Source organism: Tyto alba, unplaced genomic scaffold, assembly GCF_018691265.1.
Source record: "Tyto alba isolate M040663 unplaced genomic scaffold, T.alba_DEE_v4.0 Super-Scaffold_5, whole genome shotgun sequence".
NCBI lineage: Eukaryota > Metazoa > Chordata > Aves > Strigiformes > Tytonidae > Tyto > Tyto alba.
Window position 1 is genome coordinate 2,930,756 of NW_024881326.1, and position 23,581 is coordinate 2,954,336.

Genomic DNA, 23,581 nt, shown 5'->3' on the forward strand with positions numbered 1-23,581 from the left:
TGGGCCAAGGATCGATGCCTGAGCAGTAAATCAGGTGTGCACAGGCTGCGTGGGGCTCACCACACACGCGCCGAAGTCCCGTGCAGAAGTCCAGGAGCCTTCACCCCAGGGAGCCGGCACCATCCATCCGCGCTGTTTGCCGTTACGCTGTCCGACCGCGTCCCCTCGGCGGGCGAAAGGACGCGGGAGTGCAGAGGGGGCTGGGGGACCCCGACGCTGCAGTTGGCACCAGGAGGTTCAGCCCGGGGGCTGGCGAGAGCCAAGCGGCTCCACAGCTCTGCCGCTGCGCTCGGTCGTGCTGCCTCAGGGGCTGTCGTTCAGCGCACCGGTCCCTCCTTCCCTCGCTCAGCTTTCTACTTGGACGTGTCCCGATCCTTTTGCCTTCTCCAGGTTTTGTTCTAACCTGTGCTCTGGCTCACTGCGAACACACTAGACCTTGCTTGAGCCTTTTTTGTCATTGCTGGTTGGTTTGTTGTTTTTTTTTTTTTTTTTTCTCCCTTTTTTGTTCCCTCCCGGCTAATCCAGTAGCCTCCCCTCAAGTGGCCGAGGTTGTCAGTCCTGCCAAGGAAATGAGAGAACACAGAGCCTTCTGTCCGCAGAGCATTCGTCTTGGCCAAGGCACAGAGGTAAGCTTTTATTTCCTCCTGTTCAGAAGCCACCAATAATGAGGTGTTTGGCCGTGGAAACGTGGTAAGACAAATGCACGATTTAAACACAGATTTAGAATTTGAAGTCGAACTGTTGGGAGGAAGGTGGGGGGAAATGGAGAGATGATACGGACTAATTTGGGGGATCAGAGCCTATTAGCAGCACAGTTTTAATGTTGTGTTGGGCCATGGGAGCCTCAGAGGCTCATAACCTGCTGGAACTTTCTGGCTTCAATAAGGAGATTTTAGCCTTGTGAAGGGGTTGCAGAGGAAGGTTGGGTGTTTTTTTGGGTGGAGGGGGTTGACTGGTGGAGCAAGGAACGTATCAGGGAGCGGAGAAGCCTGGAAAACTAATCTGGGACCTTCCTCACCTTCCTTCCTTGTACAGCTCCATCGAGCAGATTGGAAATTTGTCTTGCCCAGAGAGGTCACCAGCAGCCTGGAGTTTCTCCTGAGTCTTTCTGAAACATCACCCGTCAGGGCAAAGAGAAGATGGACTAAATAGCAGCACTGTTCCTCCAGCTCCTCTTAGCCAGCACACTGGAAGGGGGATGCAAAAAGCCAGGACTGTTGAGGGAGTCTTTCTGCAACCAGTGGGGTTCGTAAGGAAGAACTGTTCTGGGTAGGGTTTGGGTGCCTTTTTGTGAAAGTTCTAGGGCTCGCCAGGTGTGACAGCTAGGAAAGGAGAAGTTCATAACTGCAGCTTTGTTTCCTCTTCAGGAATTGCTTCAGCCTCGGTAAAAGTGGAATTATGCATATCATGAATGAAACTTTTACTTAAGAAGACATTGTTCTGCTCCTGGTTGGTTTGTTTATGGTGGCCTATCTTATAACATTCCGTATTCTCTTTGCGTAGACATATTGGAAGTCTTTTTACTCTACGGGTGCAGCCAAGCAAAAAGGTAAGAGTCCAAGCACTTTTCATTCATTTCACAATGAAAGCAGGGATACTAAAGAGAACTCAAAAATCCTTCCATCTAATTGATCTGTACAGCTGATTGGATTGCCTAAAGGGATGGAAAGTGACCTGGAGCTGTCCATGAAAAAAGAGGAATATACCGTTCTGAGAATCCTTTAACAGCCCAAAGAGCATGGTTTAAAGCAGAGATGATGTTAACTTTTAAGGCTGCCTTTTCAGTTCTTCCAGGAACTGATAGGATTTTTCATGTTGAGAATAATAAGATTGATGATTATTAACTTGGAGGCTCTGACCTGTTCATTTCTGTCAGACAATCCAAAGAATTCTGAAGTAAAGACCTGCTGCATAGGCAATTATCAAAATGGATGATATGTACAGTCTGACTAAATGTGGAAGCCAGAGGGAAATGTACAATTTTCTTTTATCGCTTTTAAGCTGGTTGTACGCGTTGCAGTGGGGATTGCTCCCCACATCTGCACGTCTCCCGAAGAATTACGAGCGTTGCTTATCTGATTATGACCTGGCAGCAAAAAGCAGCTGCAAATGCACTCCTCTTTTGAAGTGGTAGAGGAAAGAACATGAGTAGTTAGGAACTGAGCAGAATATTAACTAACATGCGAAGAAAAAGGAGCGCTTTTCTGTGATTTGGTATTAATATGCCTTTAATTTCAGGTATTCGATTCTGTGATAGATGCCAGCTAATAAAACCCGATCGTTGTCACCATTGTTCCGTTTGTGCTATGTAAGTTACTGGATTGTTTTTCACTGAAGTGAACAGAGTCACCACTAAGTTACGTGGCCGGGCTGGTCCTTCACGTGTCTTCTCACACAGGAAGGTGCCCGAGTACCCGTGGCCCAGCCGCAGTCAGCAGCGTACGCTCGGGTGCCACAGCGGTAGCGGTGGCATTCCTGCTATTTGTGGCCCTGAAGTGTTTGCAGTTCCCACACCTACCAGTGTCTCAGCGCTGCTAGAAAGCATGCCATCTAGTGAAAATGAACTGATTAAGCATGAACTCAGCCTCCATTTTTCTTTTTTGTCCTTTTGCAGATGCGTGCTAAAAATGGATCATCACTGTCCGTGGTACGTCCTAGGCACCGGTTTGTACTTTTCTGCAAAGAGAGGTTGTTTAAATACATTTCTTGCACAGAGGAGTGCCTGTGTGCCCCTCTCCTTTTAGGCCATGCATCCCTCTGTGTTGGGAAACTTGTCAAACAATTACATTTTGAAATTGCCTGAAATGCTTGATGATTTTGACAGACAGATCGCTCACGTTTGTTCCATAAACTACGTGTCAAAGAGCTGTTACAGCAATATAACTTAAAACGCAACTGCTAATTCACTCTGTGACATTTATTCAGATTTTAGAGGGACTGCAACCTAGCCTTTAGTTTTGGGCATAGAGCCGTTTCAGCATGCAGTTGCTGGTTGCATTCAATAACAATATTTGCACGCAGATTGTTTCTGAAATGATGCCTGCCACCTGTGCACGGTCAGAGACAGTTGGTGCAGAATGGTGCATGGATGAAATAAGTTTTATACTTTCTGGGAACTGCTGACGCTAAATTTCTTAAACTCCGTCCATTTTTTTTTTTAAAAAATAAAAGAGGATTTCAGGAATCAGCACCAATACAAGCATTTCCCCACCCGAACCTCCCTGGTAATCCTAAATCGTAGAGGATATTTCAACCCGGGGTTTTGAGACAAACACCTGCTGTTTTTCCTGCATTCCCTTGTTCCTTTTTCGATTTGTCTTGTGCATGGAGAGTGATAATCAAATTTGGGGTTCTTTGTTTTGGATGTCAGCAAACAAGCCGTGGGGAATCTGGCTCCCGAGCTTTGCAAATGTAGAAAGGAACACAGAAATCCCAGATCTGATTACCTTTGCAGACAAGAAGCAGGCACGCGGAATTCGAGCCTGCCTCTGTGACAAATTTGCCAGTGGTACCAAATTGAAAACCGATTCCAAAAATATGAACTGTCCTTTGACTTGGCGTGGCAAGAAGTTGTCAAGCGAAAAGCAGAGACTTGAGTTATATTTCATGTTGGCCACTAAGGGGAGCTATTTATTGACGAAATTGTGATCTATACTCACCAGGCCTAATAAAACCCGAAAACTTGCAGAATTCATTGTGTTACCCCGGTGTGCTGTACATATCCTGATTCCAACTTTGCTTTTGTTCTCCAGGGTGAATAACTGCATTGGATTTTCTAACTACAAATTCTTCCTGCTGTTCTTAGCCTATGCTTTGTTGTATTGCTTGTATATTGCCGCAACAGTCTTCAAGTATTTCATTAAGTACTGGACAGTAAGTTGTCAAATCTGGTTACTTTTTCATATCCTATGAGTCTGGTGGGATTCAGTCACTCCTGTTACTTTTTTGCTTTTAGTCAATGGAGGGTCTGCATTTCTTCCCTACGGTATTTCCTGTGCCCTTTTTTTGAGTGTAACTCCCATTATCCGTCTGAAAAGCACAAAGCGAGAAGCAAACAGACTGCAGGAATTTCAAACTGTAGAGTTAGCTTCTGGCAAAAAGTTGTTCCCTTTTCCCAGTCTTGTGTTTGCACGTATGCATCTCAGAATGTGTGATACCAACTGATCAACCTGGCACTGACCTGTACGTATTTACTGAACAATATCAAACCTTGTTCATTTTCTAATCCCCACGCGACTCCCTTCTCCATTTAAAAGTTGACTGAAATAAAGTACGCTTCTTACCCAGTTCTCAATTATCATTCATATGCAAGCAATGCCAACTGACAGTTCCAGTAAGAGACTGGCCTTTTGTCTCTAGTTTTTTTCTGTCCCCTCTGCTGCTGACACTCACTGACTGTGTTTCAGAAACTTAACTTGGCTGTGCTCTAGTTTAATACATTTCTGTTGTTTTGGTGGCGAATCACTTCCATACAATCCCTCTGGCGATGCTCACGGGGCACTCGCAGGAGTTCTTTCTCATGCTCAGGCAGGCACACAGGCTTGAGCTCTGTGGCTGCATGAGCAAAGCCTGAGGAGTCATTTTTCACTCCGAGGTCCCCACAGCCTCCCTGTGTAGATGTACGCTTGTGAGGATCTCTGGCACTTGGCTCTTCCCCTGCAGAAGGACAGAAGTGTTTCTCCTGCTTGCAAAACCCCGCTTGGCTTTTCACCTTGTCCAAACCAGCTGTGCTCAGCTCTAACACTGCCCGATCGCTGTGGCTACGGAGGCCAGGTTTTCTTGGCACGCCTTCTACTGCAAGAGGTGCAGAATTTGGACGTACACGCAGGAAAGTCGGCAGAACGTAAACGGGGCTTCAGGAGCTTGTGCCTGCTTCTTTCCCTGTGGGCACAGGGCCTGTGTCCTGTGCCCCCAGGGGAGCTGTGATCCTGTCGGCTCTGTTACATAACGGTTGGTAGCAAAGCCCCGCTCCTCCTGCTTTGGTTACAGGAGGGGAAAAGAAGCAGGTCATTTCTTTGTCTCTTCTTGCTTTTTATAGTTAGGGGTGAGTTCTGGGTATACAAGTTGGAGAACTCCAAATGGGAGTTTTAGAGGATATCCTCTCTCTAGGAAGAAAGAATTTCCAGCTTTTCTTTGTTCCTATCACTTGTTCTGTCGTGCTCTTCTTTCCAGGGTGAACTGACTAATGGACGTTCCAAATTTCATGTCCTTTTCCTTCTCTTTGTGGCAGTCATCTTCTTCATAACCTGGTGGCAGCTGTCGGCACCATGCCCTGCCAGAACCAGCATCTCAGCCCGTGCCCTCAGGACGAGCAGCCAGCGGCGGCACCTGGCCAAGCCCCTTGATGGAGCTGGGCATTCTCTGAATGCTGATTTTCTCTAATCCTGATTTTTAACCAAGCACTGAAACATCTACAATTCAAACTGTTAATTAGGTGACTCTGCATGGCCAGTCATAAACATCAATATATCAGACTTCAACTGTCTGCTACGTGTTGCTAGTTAATTCTTCTAGTCCCCTGTGGACAAGAAAATATACTAAAGGTAAGGGAAGCAAGATAACACAGAGATTGGGACATTTAACAAAAGATGGGAAGAGAATGCATTTGTGCTGCAACAACAAAAAAGCTTCTAAGCATTTTCTTGAGTATCGTCCTTCATCTCTAAAAGTAATTTCTCACTACGGTACCGAAAGACTCAATGCATAGTGTAGACAAATCTACTTAATGCAATAATTCCCTAAATACAAGTACTCAAAGGGTCTAGCTGTAAATAAAGTCATACCCTCTGTGTTTTCACTAGTTGACAATTGTTATAAACTCCCTGTGATCCCTCAGCCTGCAGGCACCTTCTCCACTGCCTTGCTGGATACTAAGGAGCTTCCACCGAATTTAACCACAGGAAGACATCCTGTCCACATCAACACCTACTACCAGCCCTAAAATTGGGTTGTGAAGCGTGGAGATAGGCCCATTGATCTTTTTCACCCCTTGTAAAAACTGGAAGTCACACCAAGCACTGTAAAATACAGCAATAAGCTGATCTTGAGGACCATCGTATCACGCCCATACCAGGGAATTCTCTTAGTGTTTACCAAATAAATAACTTGACACCATTCCTAATGCAAGATAGAGAGAAGGTAAAAATGAAGGAAGAAACTATATATGGAAGTCCATGTATTAACAACATAGTTACTATATTTAGAAGCAGGCATGAAGCATTATATTAAGGATATACTTATAGCTAGGTATGCTTTAGGCCAGCTGCCCTCAACTTTGTATTCAGACCTTTCAAGATTTTCCTGAGATTTGTACCTTTGCATTCATAACTCATTTTAACATTCCCCGTGAAGTGTGTGCCCCAACCCTAACTTTAGAAATGCTTTTTTCCTTGGACGGAGTGAGTTGGAACCATCTTCTGTCCACAGAGTAAAGGGGATTGCTTACTATTTCTCCCGGTACCTCAACAGAAAGCATTCACAAACCTATTAGCAATATACCTATTATCTGTTAGCAATGCTGCCTCCACTTGGGTACATTCTTTGCACAGTGAAGCTGGTTTCACACAAGCATGCAAGCTGCCAGCTCTACTTCTTACCAGACTACAAATAAGCATGTGGCTTGTTACTGTTTCTTGATCAGGATTAAATGCAGTCATAATCAAACATATTCAGGATGAGAAAGGGTTTATAAGGAACAATATCAACCTCAGCTTTGAGTATTCTGTGATAAAAAATGATGCTTTAAAAGGCCTGAATTAATATACCTATGGGAATCATTTGAACCAATTTTTATAGCTTTTTATAAAACCTCTTATTTAATTGCAGTTCATTCTTTCATTCTGCCCTGTATTTCACAGTTCACAACCATCTGCAAACGTAACTCCTTTTGTCCATTCTGACTACATTTTCCCCCATTCATCTATTTTGAAATAAATAGAATAAATTAATTCCAGTTTATTGCCTCGAAAATTCTTTGATTTTATGAGGTATGTAATACCTCCACACTGCAATTTCTGTGCTTCTGCACAACACCCTGATGTATAGTTCTTACAGGAAAAAAACTACCTAGGTACCCACTTCCAGTATCTTTTCTTAGGCAAATGATGCTTTCAAAGTATTGACAGAACATGAACAAATTAGTCTTCATGCCAACACCCCATATGACAGGGATGCTTCATTTTTTATCTTAATTTTGCAGTTGGGGATACTGAGACATATCTGACATAGCTGTACAGCACAGGAGGGCATAACGTGTCATTGTTCAGTAGCCTGACCTCGTTCTCAAACCCGGGTTTGCTGTCAGCACAGCTCAGGAAGGCCTGGTGGCTGTACTCCAGAGAATACCCAAATGCACCCCTCCAATTAGTACAATGTTAGTTTGCCACAACATTTCAGCATTTAATATTTTAGTACTGGCAGCACAGTATTTTATTGTGCATAGGGAGGTGGTATGGAGAAAGTCCGGATTAGATAACTTTCAGGACTCTATTCACAAATCTTCTCCATGGTGAGTTATTTCCATTCCCAAAGCTTCTATTTCTTCTACCGAGCTGCCTCTGTAAAGTCTTCTCATTGACAGCTCTGGAGCATGCATTGATTTCTGCCCGTCTCAAAGGAGATCCTCTGCTTCTACAGCTAAATCTGCAGAGAAACAGGTATTTTTTTGCTGGCAAGCTACTTTAAACAGTGCAAGTTTATAAAACTCCTCTGTTAGCTTTCTGTGTCTACAGCATGAGCTTTGTTCTCCTGGCTAGGTCACTGTGAGAGAAGGGGTTGCCATGTTTCTGACCGCGACAGGCGTGTGGCCTCTTTCTCTTTCTGTGTCTCGCTCGGGGCTTGTGCGGTGCCTTGCACAGGTATCAGTCATCTGGTATCCTGTAAATACACTGGTATCAAAAGGAGAAAGAGAAGATCGGAACTGGAAGAAAGCCTGAAGTAGCAGAGGGGAGGAAATAAATCCAGCAGCACGGGAGAGTTACTGAAGAAGGAACAGCAGGGAAAGGCAAAATTTGCAGGGAAAATATTAATCTCAAATATATTAAGTACCTCATTAGCCTTGAAAGTGTCGAAAAAATAAACCGCTCTGCATTAGCACAGAAAATGGAAATTCTAAAGCTGATTTTTTTGCTCAGCCCATGATAATGGAATAATCAAATGATTAATGATAAAATTTTTCATCAAATAGCTACCGCCTAGCCATTTGATATTGTACACATATAGATACGTAGTGCCGGGTTTTGCAGCGCAGATCGATTTCCGATGTCTTAGCCATTTTCAGTCTAAATATCCTAAATGAGGAGATACCAAGTATCCTATCACGTTTCCATGATGACAGTTACTTGCCAGATATTTATCTTTAGCTTGCCTGTATTTAACTTGATCCCGTTATTCCAGTACTCCTGCCTTCTTCCATCATGAGCGATTTCTCTCCTTTCTCACATGTTTACAGCACGGAGTAGTCACTCCTTAGTTATCTGTAAACTAAGCTGCTAGCATTTCACGCTTTCAATCCCGTTTTCAAAATTAATCGCCTCCTCTCCACCAGTCTGCTGGTGTGTTTTTTCAGTGTGAGATGAATGACAGAACGTCATCTTCCATATTCCATCAGAACACTGAACGTTCCTCTTCATATTTCAGGAGAGAAATATATTTATTTCTTGTGCAGTTGGGGCTTGCTTCAGAACTCTAAAACTATGTTAGACAAAAAAGTTAGTGCTAGTCTGTACTACAGCGAGTACGAACTGAACGATCGAATGCACGTTTTCCATCTTCAATTGTAGGGTCTTTTTGGAAGTATGTAACAGGTTCTGTCGCCGACACAGCGTACGGGTGTACGGAACCTGCTCTCTGCTCCCCATTTAGCGAAGACAAGACTGTAATAATACAGTTGTGTCAGAACGGTATTGTGAGGTTTAACAATGTACGTTTGTCGAGTGATTTTGTAAATCTCCCTCAGAGGGGCATTAGAGCTTTGTCAAATACTGGGATTTGACCAGAGTTCAGGGCTCCCCTGCCCACACGCAGGATGTGCCGTGTAGCGTGTGTCCGGGGAGCTTGATAAGGTGGAAATACTGGACTCGTATCAACAGGCCGAGAGCCTGTGCTGCAGGTTGGGCTGATCCAGAGCGTCTCTGCAGACATACACTTAATTCTGACAACTGGGTGTTTGTATTCAGGAGAAATCCACAATTACATATTCGGATTTCCTTGAATCCTACCTCTTCTTCTGTGAACCCGCGCTAATCTGATGTCTATTATGGTTTACATTATCCTGAAAGGTCCCCAAAACCCAACGAAAACGCTACTGAAAAGAGAAAAAACCCCTGAGGCAGAACTTCGGTGCCATGCGGCAGGCTTGGCGGGCCGGCATTCAGCCCCTCGCCGAGCGGGCCCCGCAGATGACAGGGGATCTCGGGGGAAAAGCTGCCGGAAAGCCGGAGCCGGCGGGAGGAGCCGCCGAGGGCGAAGCTCCCTCCGCCAGACCCCGGCGGCGCCCACCGGCCCCGGGCTTCCCCTCAGCGCCCTGCCCCGCCTCCCGCGGCCCCGCTCCCGCCGCGGTCTTGAGTGGCGGCGCCGCCAGCCAATAGAGCGAGGGCTGGCCGGCGCGCTCCACACTCCCCCACCCCCCCCCCCCCGAACGGCCGAACGAGCGGGGCCGGCGCGGCGCGTGGCGGCAGCGGGGGGGGGGGGTGGGGGGCGGGCGCGCCCCCGCGCATGGAGGCGATGCCCTGCCAGAACCCGCCGCTCGGGCCGCGGCCGCAGGACGAGCCACCGGCGACAGCGGCAGGCGGCTCCCGGTTGATCCGCTTCGCCGAGCCCGGCGAGGACAGCGGCTGCCCCAGCCCGGATAGCAGCAGCAGTAGCAACGGGGTGGCGGCGGCGGCGATCCCCGCCGCCGGGGAGGGCGACGCGTCGCCGATCGGGCCGCAGCTGAAGCTGCTGCCCATGAACGACCAGCTCCGGGAGCTGCAGACGATCATCAGGGACAAGTGAGCGGGCGGCGGTGGCGGGGTGGGCGGGCGGCGCCCAGGGAGGCCGCGGAGCGGCGGGAAGCGTGGCCTGAGGAGGGGCCGGGGCGGCTGAGGGAGGCTGAGGGCGGGATCGCCGCCCGCCCCCCCCCCTTCCCTCAGCCGGCCGCCGTCCCGCCGAGCCCGCTCTCGCCCGGCCTCCGCGCTCCTCCTGAGGGATGCGGCCGCTTGCCCGTGGGCTCCCGGCGCGACTGCCCCCTCAGCCAGGTGACCCCCCCCCCCCCCCCCCCCCCCCCACCGCCGGGGCCGGTGGCCGAGCCCGGGAGCGGCGGCCGGGCCGGGCTGAGCGCCAGCGCCTCCGCGCCGCGGCCGTGCAGCCATTGCTGCTGGCGGGCGGCCGGGGGGGGGGAGGGCAGGGGAAGGGAAGGGCAGCGAAAAGGAAGGGAAAGGCCGAGGAGGGGAAGGTGTGCGCCTCCGCGCCCGGCCCGCCCGCCCCTCGCCCCGCTTCCGCGGCCGGCTCCGATAGCCGTCTGTGACAAAGACATTAATTCGGTGCCTTTTCAAACCTCCCCCTCCCGGCTGGGAGGTTTTTGCGTGCCTCCGCGCCGTGGACGGCTCAGAGCTTGCTTGCCGCAGCATCATCACCCGACAAAAGGAGTATAAAACCCCTGAGAAAGCAAGCTGTAGCTTATTGTCACGCTGTCGTGCCCCGGCAGGAGCGGGGTCTCATTACCACTGTTTGGATATCATATAGTGTAGGCAGGGTGGGGAACCTTTCCCAGCCTCTGTGGCTGCAGGGAGGTGTGAGCAGGCTGTCCTACATCACGTTATCAGGAAACTCACCCCATGGGATGCACCACTGCTCACAGTGCCAGGCTGGCTTCTCCCAGTTTCTGAATCCCACACCAAATAAGCCATGTGCAAACTTCCCACAACATTTAGCGATGACTAGCTTGCTGTTGCACTGCCTGACCAGTCTTCAGAGTATGTTAACAACCCTCTGCCCCCCTCACCCGTGTTCAGTGAGCTACTGAAGGAGTAGCAACTGCAGCTGTAGTGTTCTCATGGAAATGGGTTAAGACAATACAGGCACAGACTGGAGTTAAGTGGGACATGAAAGTGAACTGGAATCATATGTTTGAGTAGCAGGGACTGGAAGAAATTAGGCAAAAGTCCCGGTTTTGGAACAGTAAGTTGGGCACAGCATAGAGACTAGACCATGGTGGGCTGGGAGGAGTGGGAGAGAGACAGTGTTAAGGAGGGAAGCAGAAAAGGAGAGTTTGTTTACTTCAGGCATGTTACCTGTAAAGGAGGCTGCCTTCTTTGAAGACGTTACTGTCCACTGTTGTCACTTTGTGTCAGCAGGAGTCCTTGCTGCCACCATAACTGGTGAGATATGAAGGTGTTATTCCCATTTTACAGATCTTAACCTGAAGTGCAGATTTTCATGCCCCACTGCTCAACATCCAATGTGAGATACTTAAGACCAAATGGTTTTTTATTCCTTACATAGCATCTCAGATGTTGAAAGCATACCTCCCACTGATCACCTTTGTAGCTTTGATTGTTTGGCTACTTGTTGGAAGGTGCTATTACAAGGTATTAAATTTAACATGCAACGTATGACAAACATAAGTGGTGGCCATTTATTAAAAGCACAATTTACTTACTGTGATGTAAGAGCCACCAGCAGACACAGAGATGTGAAATCAAGTTTATCGAGAGAGTGATCAGGTTCTGCATAAAAGCTTCTGTTCCTGCAAGGCACTGGCTTTCTGACATCTGCAGTAACAAACAGGGTTGGTAACAGTTTCTAACATCTGCAATTACAGACACCGTTCTTTCCCTTGTTTAGTAACTGTCCATCTGCATAGTCTGTGTTTTGGTATTTCCTGGTTCTTGAGTGCTTAACTTTGTAGCTAATAACACTGATACATTTTTCATTCCTAAAGTTGCTAAAACATGCTCAGCTGCAAGGGTGAGAGACTTTCTTACGCACTGGTTAGAAACTGTTGCAGTAACCTTTCCCTGGGAAGGTGTAATCTGCCTTAAGAGGACTCTATGACGACTGTAGCATCCAAACCAGGTGCTAAAAGAACCTCCTCAGAAGAAGTATATTTGTGAATAAGCAGCTTTATGGCTAAGAGGAGCTACTGTTCAAAAAATTTGATTTAAACTGACAGAAGGGTATGTTCACATACACTGCTTGAGGAAGAGGAAAAAGCTGTGTCATCTGCAGAGCAATTAGATACCTATCGCTTACTCTTTCTGGATTAAAAAAAGAACAGGTAACACCAGAGCTGCCTTAACTCGAGGAGGATATTTGGCTTAATGCTGCAGAAGATGCATGTTCCAGGTACAGCAATCACCTGAAAAGGGCAGAAATTAAAAGGCAAAGTACTGGGAGAGGGAGAAACAGAACAAAAGTAGGGAAAAAACAATCAACTTAGGACTATTGCCATGAAGTAAGGGATAGATACTCCCAGTGCAATCAAGTTAGAATCAGGCATGCTTACGTGGAACTAAGGATGGTCAGGCCAGATGCAGACCTCAGGGACTCTGTTTTGTCCACACTGTGAGCTGTTCAGAAAAGTGAAAACCTCTTTTCTTGTTCCTGAAAAGATTCAGAGAAAGAAATCATGGCATTTCCAGTCGAATAACTGTCCAGTTTATAAAAGAAAAACCCACCTTCATGTGGCTGGTCATCATGTCCGGTGATGGGTTCAGAGACAGCTGGCTGAAATCAGTAATGGCAGCTTGATAGACTAAAATGACCATGTATTCCTTTTGCTTCATTAAAGTTAACAAGTACTAGGTCTGTGTGCCGGAATTGGGGAGATGGATAGATCACCTCGAGTGTGTGGAGGTTTGCTCATTTTTTCCTCAGGCTTGTCCTCTTTTCCATCTATAGAATGCTTAAGGGGTGGGAGGATGCCTTTTACAGTGTGTTCGATATGAAATTTGTGCCCTCTAATGGGATGTGAACTGATGCGTTTACGTAGTGAATGTTTGGGAACAAACAGTTACAGTCATTTTCTAAGGAGGGTATGATCTCAAAGTCATTTCTGGCCTGCACAGATTAGAACCAGGGATCTGGAAAGCTGAAATGAGCGGTGCAGCAATTTGTAATGGAGACCTTGGGTTTCTATAGAAGCAAATTCATTAGCTCAGATTGGTAGTGTCATTTTAACTCCTGATTTAACAATAGACATGATGTAAATGTAGGTATTTAAAGGTTATTTTGTCTGTTACGTGAGATCATTCTGTTGTGTTCCGCTAAGGCTTCGTACTCCCTAGGGAACTGAGTGAATATAGAAATGAAGACAGTAAAGCAGTAGGACATGACTGCTATACAGAGTAGGCTGATTCAGGAGTGTGTAACTCGCTTGTGATGAGTAAAGATGACTACTGCAGGCAGGAAGGGTGGGATCCCTTTCACATACCAACCCCCCAGCTCAGGCACTGAAAAAAATTAAGTACTGAGGTGCTGCAGGTAGACCATGGTCCTGTTTCCCAGCTGCATCATCTCCCCTTAATGGCAAGAGTTTATCCAGTTTTCTTACAAAGGCCCTTTCCAAATTCTGTTTAGGGAAGCAGATTTTTTTTCAGTCATGCCTTCCCAGTGCCCTGGGTGTCTTTCAATAATTTCTTCTGTAAGGTAACTAGAGAAACGAGAATTACTGAAACGTGTCAGACCACGACCTGTATAGCCTGCAGCTGTAGCAGTGGTTGTAACTAGTACCAAGTGCTAAAGCAGGAAGAAACCTTGCAGCTAACTTGTATTACGGTACATTCCCCCAAAAACATTTTTTTCTCACCTCTTAAGACATGCACAGGACTTTAATTGTATATCAGCCATGCTTCCATACCTTCAGAAACAAAATGAAACTTGTTTATATTGTTTAACACAATGTTTGTATTGTTAGCTCTTTGCTACAAGTCAGGTATCAATGCCTCTTTTTTTTAGCTGTTGTCTTGTTACTTGATTAAGAAGCTGAAAAAGTTTCTAGTCTGCCATCGCTCACTACTTTCTATATTTCTATCTGGTATTCAAGGTGAATAGTCACTTTTTTTCACATAAGCCTTTTTTCCTGGTCCCTAGCAATTCTCATATGATGTGGGGCTTGAAATCTGGTCACAGCTTTCCAGCTGCTGGTGTACAAAAAATGAGAGGTGTATGCCTGCTGTGATTAATGGAAAATTTAATTAACAAGTACCTGCTTATGATGTTGATGCTTTGTCTGAATGTTTGTAAGGCTAGCGTACTGTAAGTGTTGGCTCCTTAATTGGAAATTTGTCCTACACTTGTGTAGCGAGAGTTGGTCTTGACGTGGGAAGCAAGGTGTTAAAAACTGCTTTTAAAATTCAGGCTTTTAAGATGGCGTACTTGTCAGTGTGTAGCAGGAGGAAGTGAGCTTATTCTGTCTTCTGAGCCGGCCCAGCGCCATGCAGTCGCGTGAGCAAAAGGTTGCACTCAAGCTGATAAAATGGCAGAGAGGTGTTTTCATGGGAATACTCGTTAATCCCTGCCCATTTTTGTCTCAAGTTCACTAGTCTAGTCACACCATGAATGGATTCCAGATAAGATACCATATATGTCCTGCTTATCAGGTGTGTTATCTCGGTCTCGGGGCTAGGCATCTGCACTATCATTGTCCCCTGGTTTCTGATTGACTTAGGAACAGGTGGAGCAAAGCTCTCTCGCTCAGAGCTGCAGGGGATGTACCAGGGTGGTGCACGTCTGAGCTTGTGAGGTGGTTTTGAGCTGGAACAGTAGTACAATGGAACACCTACAGAAAATCATCCTTTTGTTTTCATACCTTAACTGCTACTGGTACAGCGCAGCAACGTTGCCAGCGGTAAGAGGCAATCCCCTGCATTAGCTCACTGCATCTCGGTCTTTACCACCAAGCAGGAAAACCATGAAGCAGAATGTCTGTGGGATAAATTCTGTGTATGGTAGAAGACTCTTCTCTGAACTGCCTTTAGAATATATTGACCTTGAATTAATACTAGTTAAGCAATGTTCTTATCATTATTTCCCAATTTAAAATAAAAATTATTACCTTTTTCAGGAAGTCCAGTAGAGGAGACTTCGTATTTTCTGCTGATCGTCTGGTAGGTGAAGAATTTCTTCTTCTTGGTATTGTACTTTGTAACTCTTCCATAAAATGGGCCTTTCAGGACAGAATAACGGTGGTGTGAGAGCAACTTTTCTACACAAAGAAAATTGCTGTTTTACAGCAACTTTCTGTATAGGGACTTCTCTGTTATGGACTGTTTTCATCTCAAAGGGTCCCAGAAACCATGTTGTTATCAAACACAGCTACTTCAGGACAGAGAGCAGTAGTACGAAGAGAATATTGTTCAAAAACAGATGCACAGAGGCTAGAGATAATTCAGTTTTACTTTGAAACGGTATTTTTGATCTTGTGAACAGAGCTGTACAATTTCTTACAGTCTAGATGTTAACAATCGCTTGCATGCAGAAGTGCCTCCTGGCACTTGTTGTGTATCAGATTAGTAGCTCTGGGTACATCCACACTGGGAATTCGTTTTCAACCATATGGTAGTTACTAGCAGGGACAAAGCGGTTTGAAGTTTTCACACATTGTAGTAAGTCGGAACAAAGACTGTTGGGAATGCAACCTTCACCTCATTTAAACTACATGCTTAAAGAAAACCACAACACTCATGCCTGAACCTATACTTCCTTGTATTCATGAGGGTGTTTGCTGTTTGCAAATCCATGTTCATTAACAAGGAAAGTCTGTCTCTCCCCCCCTAGCAAAGATGAGGCCAGAGACCATTCAGTTAGCCCATTTGCTACCGCAGGCAGGTTTCCTGTGATGAGCCTAATCTTAATCCACGCCTGATCCAGGTTTGCTCAGGATTTAGATATGACCGATAGCCTAAGATTGTGACTGCAGTGCTTTTTATTTTGCAGCTTTTCCACTTTCCCCCCTGCTTTTTCTTTCTTGAGGTTGTTTCTTGCATTCCCATTCACCAAGAACAGTAAAGGCCTGAGCGAACAAATCCCATCACTTGTAACCCATAGATCAAGTGACTGACTGAAGTGCCTCCTTTGCCAATAGTACATCGTAAGGGACAGGCAGAAAGTCGGAGCCCCAGTTTGGTTCTGTGCCAGCAGTTCTCAGCAGATACCATTTAAATAGACACGTGTCCTTTACAGTTCATTGGACGAGTGGGAACAGCCCAGGAAACATCTACCACCTGTGAAAGACTAGCTCAACTACGTGTCATTCTTCCTGGGTTTTGTGGTTTCAGGTTCTTCATGTGCTTAAATGTGCAAATAAGATTCAGGAAGCCAACAAAGGTAAAGGTCAACACCAGCAATCCCACACATTCACAGGGGATAGGGCTCCAGTGCAGGGACAGGCCCCTTCCCCACCAGCTCCTTTCACGGGAAGAGTTTCTGGTTAACATTCTTATTTTACCTTGTATTAGGTTCCCTTTAAGGAACATTGTTTCCTGCCAACTTCTTTGAATTAAAAAGATGCACTATATTCCTAATCTGTATTTTAAAAAAAGAGATAAAGAATCGCTGTTCTAATATCGGCAAGAAAATCCTTAACAGTCTTGACTGTACCTTATTGTCATTAATTAGTGCGGAGGCCTTCTCCCACCTACCTTCTCACTTTACTGGGAGTTCCTGCGCCATTCTGGGGGAAGCACTGATTTTTTCCCCCTGCTAGAAACTGCAGCTTCCAGGAGGTGAGTTAAGTTCAGGCCCTTGTACCAGCATCTTCTACGGGCTGGCCAGCCCTTGTACAGGTAGGGAACTGCTCTTCACAGAAACACCTGTTTCCTGGTCATGCAGATGTTTGCTATGGAACCTGCTAGTTTGTTTTCCATTTTGTAGGAGGAATTTTATGCAAAACAATCTGTAGGACTATCTTGTTATCTGTATGCTATTCCAAGGTGTGGCAAAGAACAGTTACAATTTCGTGTGGGATGTGGTCTCTGCTAAACTTGGTGGCGTGCAAGTATAGTTAAGACTTGCTGTGCTTTCCATCCAGTTAGTAAACAAGCTTAATGGCAAGATGCAGTCCATGAAGAGGAAAAACATATGCATGGAATTGTAGGGTAACAAAATACATTTTGTTGAGTAGAGGGAATGAGCATGAAGTTAAGCTTGCTACCAGCTTGGCAGCTGTTAGTGGCAGTATCTCATAAGCTCACCATAGGAAGAGGTCTTAAGGAGGGATTCTAAAGCTGATGAATTAAAACCATTTCTTCCAAAGCTGGCTCATACGTTGACTTTTTTGGTGAAATAACTTTTTTTTTTTTAAAAAAATAAATTGTTTACAAATGTCCCAGAAACTTAAAATTAAGTTAAGGATTTCTTACCTTGTTTATGTGAGGTGTGTCTTTCAGTAGAAGAATGCTGATGCCTTCAGTCTCAGGATTAAAGTGACTGAGTCACAAACCCTACTTGCAGAGAGACAGAAGGAAGAAGAGGAGGAGGATTGTAAATTTAAGGGACAGTTTCCTAACAGAGGTTGCCTGTGTGCTAGGAACTAGGGCAGAATGGAAGGACAGAAAAAAATCTTCCCATCTGCTCTGCCCTGTTTCTGAAATAAGAAATGTCTGAAGTGAACAGCATGCTTGCTCAGTCCCAGGAGCAATCCCCTCATTTCTGCCATCATACAGTGTCTTTTGCTTAACAGGTTTCATCTTCGGCTTGGCAGTAGCTTTCCTTGAGCAGTTCTGGCCTGTGAATCTTTGTCTCACTAGCAGAGAATCTTTACATCTTTAACACCCGGAGCATTTTTCATGGGCGATCATTCTGGGTTCAGATGGACACATTTCAGTAACTTTCCCCGGGGTAGAGCTGCAGGGCCAGCACCAGGGGAGAGCTGGAGGTTTTCTGGCCACTCGAGGCTGGAGGGGTGTGTGGCTTTCTCGCTGCACTCCCAGTAGAGATGTGCCTGCTGAACTGGGCCGTCTGTGCCGTGGGAAAGCGTGGGTGCTTGGCAGCGCGTCCTGTAGTAACCACAGCTGGCAGGTGCCAGAAGAAGAAAGTGATGTCTGGATCTCCTGACTTGTCTTTGGGCACTCAGTAATGCATTGACATTGGTGCAGCTTCTGTGGCTGTTCTGGCAGCCCCACTGCAGTTTAGTCATAGAAATACAGACGTGAAAATAGACCTCGGAGCCTAGCTGATGGGAAACAGAGAGGGGGAAAATTTTCCCTTTTTCTCACTAGGATTTTCTGCCAGCAAAATGAAGTTGCATTGGTGCTTTACTCACTTGTTCATAAAAATTTCTGATGCCTATGCCTGCTGGATAAAAATAAAGTCAGTTTTATGATTGCTGATGAATAACACCCCGCTGTCAATTTTGTTTCGTAATGCCTTCATTTGGTTTGTGGACAAAGCATAGGCATCAGCCCCAAAAGGTCTCTCAATTCAGTCCCTAACTACTATCAAAGAGATACTTTTAGACCCCTTAGGCTGTTAGGTGTTCACCTAGTACTTGTAAAAACTGTTCACATTTAGTCTCTTATCTCCATAGATAACAAATCCCTTTAAGCTGACTGATCTCTTTGGTTCTACAGATCAGACTTGTGGTTGAAGAGGGACTGAATCAACTGCCATACACAGAATGCACCGTGACCACTCCAACAGGTATGTGGGGAATTACCCCTCCCCTTGGTAGGACTGGAAGTGGAAGTTTAACTGGCATCAAAAACCATGGAACTGTTACAACAATCACAGAACATCTCGAGTTGGAAGGGACCTGTAAGGACCGTCGAGTCCAGCTCCCTGCTCCTCGCAGGGCTGCCTAAAACTGAACCATGGGACGAAGGCTCCTTGGTGCCAGGACCACTCCCCTGGGGAGCCCGAGATGGAAACAGTTTAACGTTCAGGGTACAGTGCAGAGTTAAGGTCTTATCTGGTATTGAAAAAGCTAGAGTAACACAATTGTAACAACACAATTGAGCAAAACATAGTCATACAGTTGTCATTTTACTAAGGTTTTAAATTGGTCTTGTAAAACCATGATGAAAATTTACCAGCTTATACACAGGATCATTGCCCATACTGCAATGTTGAATTAAAACTGATGACATTTCACATGCCCGTTAAAAAAAAAAAGTACTTGGCACAAGCAGTTTTGCCATCCCAGCCTAAATCCGTCTTCATTTGCAGCTGGGGACCAGCTGGGAGTGATAATAAGCAGGAAATAAAAAGTGGCTGTCTTGACACTAGAAACCCTTGGCAGTAATTTTGGTTTGCTCCTCTTAACTGTAAAGATACGTAAGGTTGCATGCATTACTCAGAGGCAGCTGCTCAGTGCATCAGCAACTTCTTGTGAACCCACAGCACACCTGTAAGATGTACACCAGGCGAGTCCTCTCCCCCCTGAGAATTTCATTCGCATTGCTGCAGGGTGAGAGCAGCTCTGTACAGTCACACCCTCTCCCCCTCTGCCCTTCACAATAAACCCTTTGTATGTCTTTAAGTTAGAGAAAAGGTGGACTGAAATACTCAATTCTGAAACTAGACGGAGTTTCAGAAGGCACTCAGGCGCCACGATCACTTGCCTTTGCTCCTCTTCAGATAAACAGCAGCTGCTTTACTTCTTGAGCACTGGCATCACATCTGTCCCAGGCCGGCTGGCGATGGATGGATCGGTGACCACCTCCTCTCCGCATTACACCACTTGACTGGCAGGTCCCCTGGGAGTAACATCACTTGGAAGCTCTACAGTGCTTTTTGAGCGGGCCGCTGCCCTGGCCACGGGGAGATTCTCAGACCTTGCCCTCTGAGCACAGGTTGCCTTGGTGGAAAGACGTGGCTTCCTGCCCCTGCTCCTACCAGCCACAGAGTAGGTAGAGTCTCACTGCCTGAACCCATCTCAGCTCTGCAGTCAGTGTGGTTGCCCCTTCACGCCAACTCCTGTGCCCAGTGAGGGAGCCAAGATGCCCTCAGGCAGCTCTTCCAGTAGGAAGTGTCCCTTGGGAATGCTTCTGCATGAATTCCTGCTTACTTGTACCGAGCTCTTTCACCCCAAGCATTTGTGAGATGCCAAAGGACAGGTGATTTCTGCTCTTCCGGGCTCAGAAGCAGAACACCCCTCAAGGACATCAGTGAAACACCCTATCCTTTCTCCTTTAAGGGCCTTTGGACTTTTGTCAGTCAGGCAGGGGAACATCCAAGGCCTGTAAGGAACAGTTTCTCCCAGCAGTGGTGCTGGGCAAGCTCACTTTCAGGGGTTAGAGCTGAAGAACAATGACCGGGACAATCTTGCTTTGCTGTCTTTATCTTTGAATTAACAAGAGACCTGAGCTCACGGTACTGATGATCGGATCTCTCTCATGCATACCATTACCCACTCTTTTCTTTCAGTGATCAAGAGCACAATGACAGCGTTGCAGCATCATATTTCAGTTCTAACTCTGCCACCTGCAGCACCGGACTGCGTGTACCTGGCTTCTTAGGGGACACACTGTCTACCTTTGTTTTGCATCCTTCATTTAAAATAATCACAGAACACCTGAGTTATAAAACATACTTGGAAAGGATCACTTCTGTGCTGTGACTTTTAAATGTAAAAAAAAAAAAAAAAAAAAAAAAAAAGAACAAGTTCTTTGGCAGTTATGATTTTGGTTCTGTGCCCATGGCTCGTTTGAGGGCTGTGCAGATGGGTTTTTGCCACCTGTTGAGAGACGGGGAGCTGCTGTGGTCCCCTGGGTAGTTGGGGGAACCTCGGCTCCATTCACACCAACGTCACTTAAAACAGCATCCCCCAAAGGGGCATCAGGATGGGACAGAAGGGAGCAACCACTGACCTGGTTTCTTTCCTCTCACAGGACACAAGTACGAAGGAGTCAGATTTGAGAAGGGAAACTGCGGGGTCAGCATAATGAGAAGCGGTAGGTAGCTTCTGGTTGTTGAACAAGCACAAATGAAATGTTCTGGAAACCTGTAAGCAACTTCCTTTCAAAAAATGTGCAGGGACACTCCTCTACAGCAAAATTTTACCCAAACCTGCCAGTTGTTACTCCTTGTTAGGTATCCTTGATCACAGCATGCCAAGTACTGTATCTCACTGACCTCTCAGGAGGCAACTGTCCTTCCTTGCCTGCCACCAGCGACTCCTGCTCAGAGACAGACAGGTCTGCAAACAAACCACGCTCAGCGGCGGCAGAGTCACCGTCCTTTTGCCCAAGGCTGCGGCAGCCTCGGTACCCGCGATGTGAACTCCAGTGGCTCCACAGCTCCCGCGCTGCATTTTGCACCGGGGTGTCTCTGGGCAGAGCTCACAGACGTTCTCCAAACCCCACACGCTGGTTTCGACGCTTCCAGCTCTCGCCTTCGAGAGCTCAGCACTGCTGTGTGGGAATGCCAATACCCGGGAGCTCAGGAACACCGAGTAGACTCGGTTTTCGGTCTGAACAGACAAAAAAAAAGAAAACAGCTTCAAGTGTTTTTAACACTTGGAACCAAGGAAAAAAGTCCCCTTTTTAGAACTCTTCACCAATACGGTATCTGCACTGTCTGTTCAATTGTAGCATCTTGCAATTGTGCCATTTCTTAGCGTGTAATAATTTGTTGGGTTTTCTTCTGCTCATTTTGAGGAGAGGCAATGGAACAAGGTTTGCGAGACTGCTGCAGATCAATCCGCATTGGAAAAATCCTGATCCAGAGCGATGAGGAGACGCAGAGAGCCAAAGTGTACTACGCTAAATTTCCACCAGACATTTACAGGAGAAAAGTTCTTCTCATGTACCCAATACTAAGTAAGTGCCTTCCATCATTCCATACGGTTAGACTCACCTGAACAGTGACTGTGCTGAATTTAAAGGGAAATTTCCAAATTGCAGGGGCTTTGAGGAGGTTTTTTGCTTGGCTTAGGTGACACAGCAGGGAATTTATCAGGCTATGGGAGAATACGTATCAGTCAGCTTGCACCAGCATGAATGCAGAACAAATCACCTGGGCATGCCGGCGGTTGTGAGAAAGGCTGAAGCATTAAGACTTGATAGAAATTCAATTTTTTTAATTTTGCCATGAGAAAAGACTCAAACAGCCCTTTTCTCATGCTATTAAAAGACATTTCTGGATTAAGATTACCATCCTAGAAGTAAATTATTTTGAAATTAAATACAGTTAATAACTACCAAAAAAAAAGAAATATATAATCTGGTAAGTGTGGTAAGGAGTTTGTCAGGATGAAGTAACTTTTCCAGTGTAAGACTTCATTCTGGTTCTACACGTGGAGCTCTTAATTGCCATTTTACTATTTCAGATGAGCTTCCTTGCCTCAGGGCTTTAATAAAATCCACCAACTTCAGTGCTTAAAACCTGGCAGAGTTGGCTGTTTCAGAGCAGAGATTAAGCTCCTCCATCAGGAGACTGAAGATTTCTACAATTAATACGTGCAGAGGTGACAGTTTTCCAGTGGGAAAGGACAGTGTCATCTCTCAGTCACACACCAGCGTTAACACGGAGAGTCTGGGATGGCCTGGGACAAGTTCTTCAACCAAGGCAGGGGGTAAAATAAAAAAAATCTCCCTTTTCCCCCTTTTAGGTACTGGTAACACTGTCATTGAGGCTGTCAAAGTTCTTGTAGAACACGGCGTGCAACCAAGTGTCATTATCCTGCTAAGCCTGTTCTCCACACCGCATGGTAAGTGGGGGGGCGCGAGGGGAACAGAATTGGCCGAATTGTAACTGTTTGGGGTGGGCTAGCAGCAAGGAGGAGGCCTGATACACCTAGTGGGAACACTGCAAAAATTGGCCATGGCAGAAATCACTATCAGAAAAGTCAACTGAACTGCAGAGCATTATCCCTGGCAGTCTGTAACCACTTCCATGATTAGACTGGGACTATACGCATCGGGTAAAGAAAAGAAAAATCCAAATAAGAAAACGCAAAAAAGCAACCCACTAAATTCAGGAAGTTTTTCCTCACAGACAGCTAATGCAGAAACACAAAGTGGAGATGGATGCACAGAGCCTGACTTACCTCCAGAGTTCTGCTAATCGCGATATAACGTGTGGTGCTGAAACACAGCTGCAGTGCTTTAGTCATTATTGCCTTTGCCCTCTCTCAAAAGGTGCCAAATCCATCATCCAGGAATTCCCCGAGATCACCATTTTAACTACAGAAGTCCATCCTGTTGCACCAACACACTTTGGACAGAAGTATTTTGGAACAGACTGACACACTCGGAACAAACGGATGTGACTTTGATTTTACAAAAGGTTCTTTTTCTACATTTTATCATTATTATTGCTGAGTTGGTTGAGGGCGTGTTTAAAAATCTTTTTAGCCGAAGGGGGAAATACTTGACTTAGCTTAGTTCTGGTCAGTTCCTGCCTGAACACGGAATCGGGTACAGTAACAAAGCCCTCTCTCATTACAAAGTCAAGCATCTCAATGTTGGGCTTGTATAAATTGCTACACTCTCTGCTTTAACTTATTTATTTGTCTATAGCCGGTCTCATGGCTGCTTGCAAGAGCAAAATAAAACAGCTAAATCGCAGAGATCTGTGCTTCATTTCTCGTGGTAGTGTTGACACCACGTCAGCTGGTACAGCCAGTCCCTGCGCTTCCAAAACGATGGACACGCTTGGAACT

General features: G+C 46.0%; 2 protein-coding genes across 3 annotated transcripts; both read left to right on the forward strand.

The window, feature by feature from the left end:
- Positions 1 to 1,185: 1,185 nt before the first annotated feature.
- LOC116959281 (palmitoyltransferase ZDHHC15-like) lies at positions 1,186 to 6,742 on the forward strand. Of its 2 annotated transcripts, XR_006166984.1 has the most exons (5): positions 1,186 to 1,549; positions 2,239 to 2,308; positions 2,615 to 2,647; positions 3,753 to 3,873; positions 5,173 to 6,742. XR_006166984.1 is itself a non-coding variant. In XM_042807532.1 (3 exons), exons 1-3 carry the CDS (start codon positions 2,544 to 2,546, stop codon positions 5,380 to 5,382), a joined length of 435 nt encoding a protein of 144 aa, XP_042663466.1. In that variant the 5' UTR covers positions 2,321 to 2,543; the 3' UTR covers positions 5,383 to 6,742. The 2 variants fall into 2 exon arrangements, 1 of the variants encoding a protein (XP_042663466.1); XM_042807532.1 differs by lacking the exons at positions 1,186 to 1,549; positions 2,239 to 2,308 and having other exon boundaries at positions 2,321 to 2,647.
- Positions 6,743 to 9,637: 2,895 nt separating this feature from the next.
- On the forward strand, positions 9,638 to 23,486 carry UPRT (uracil phosphoribosyltransferase homolog). Its single transcript, XM_032983418.2, has 7 exons — positions 9,638 to 9,989; positions 15,044 to 15,086; positions 18,549 to 18,618; positions 20,808 to 20,870; positions 21,576 to 21,737; positions 22,529 to 22,627; positions 23,058 to 23,486. The coding sequence occupies exons 1-7, from the start codon at positions 9,715 to 9,717 to the stop codon at positions 23,162 to 23,164; spliced, it is 819 nt and encodes a 272-aa protein (XP_032839309.2). The 5' UTR covers positions 9,638 to 9,714; the 3' UTR covers positions 23,165 to 23,486.
- Positions 23,487 to 23,581: the final 95 nt, after the last annotated feature.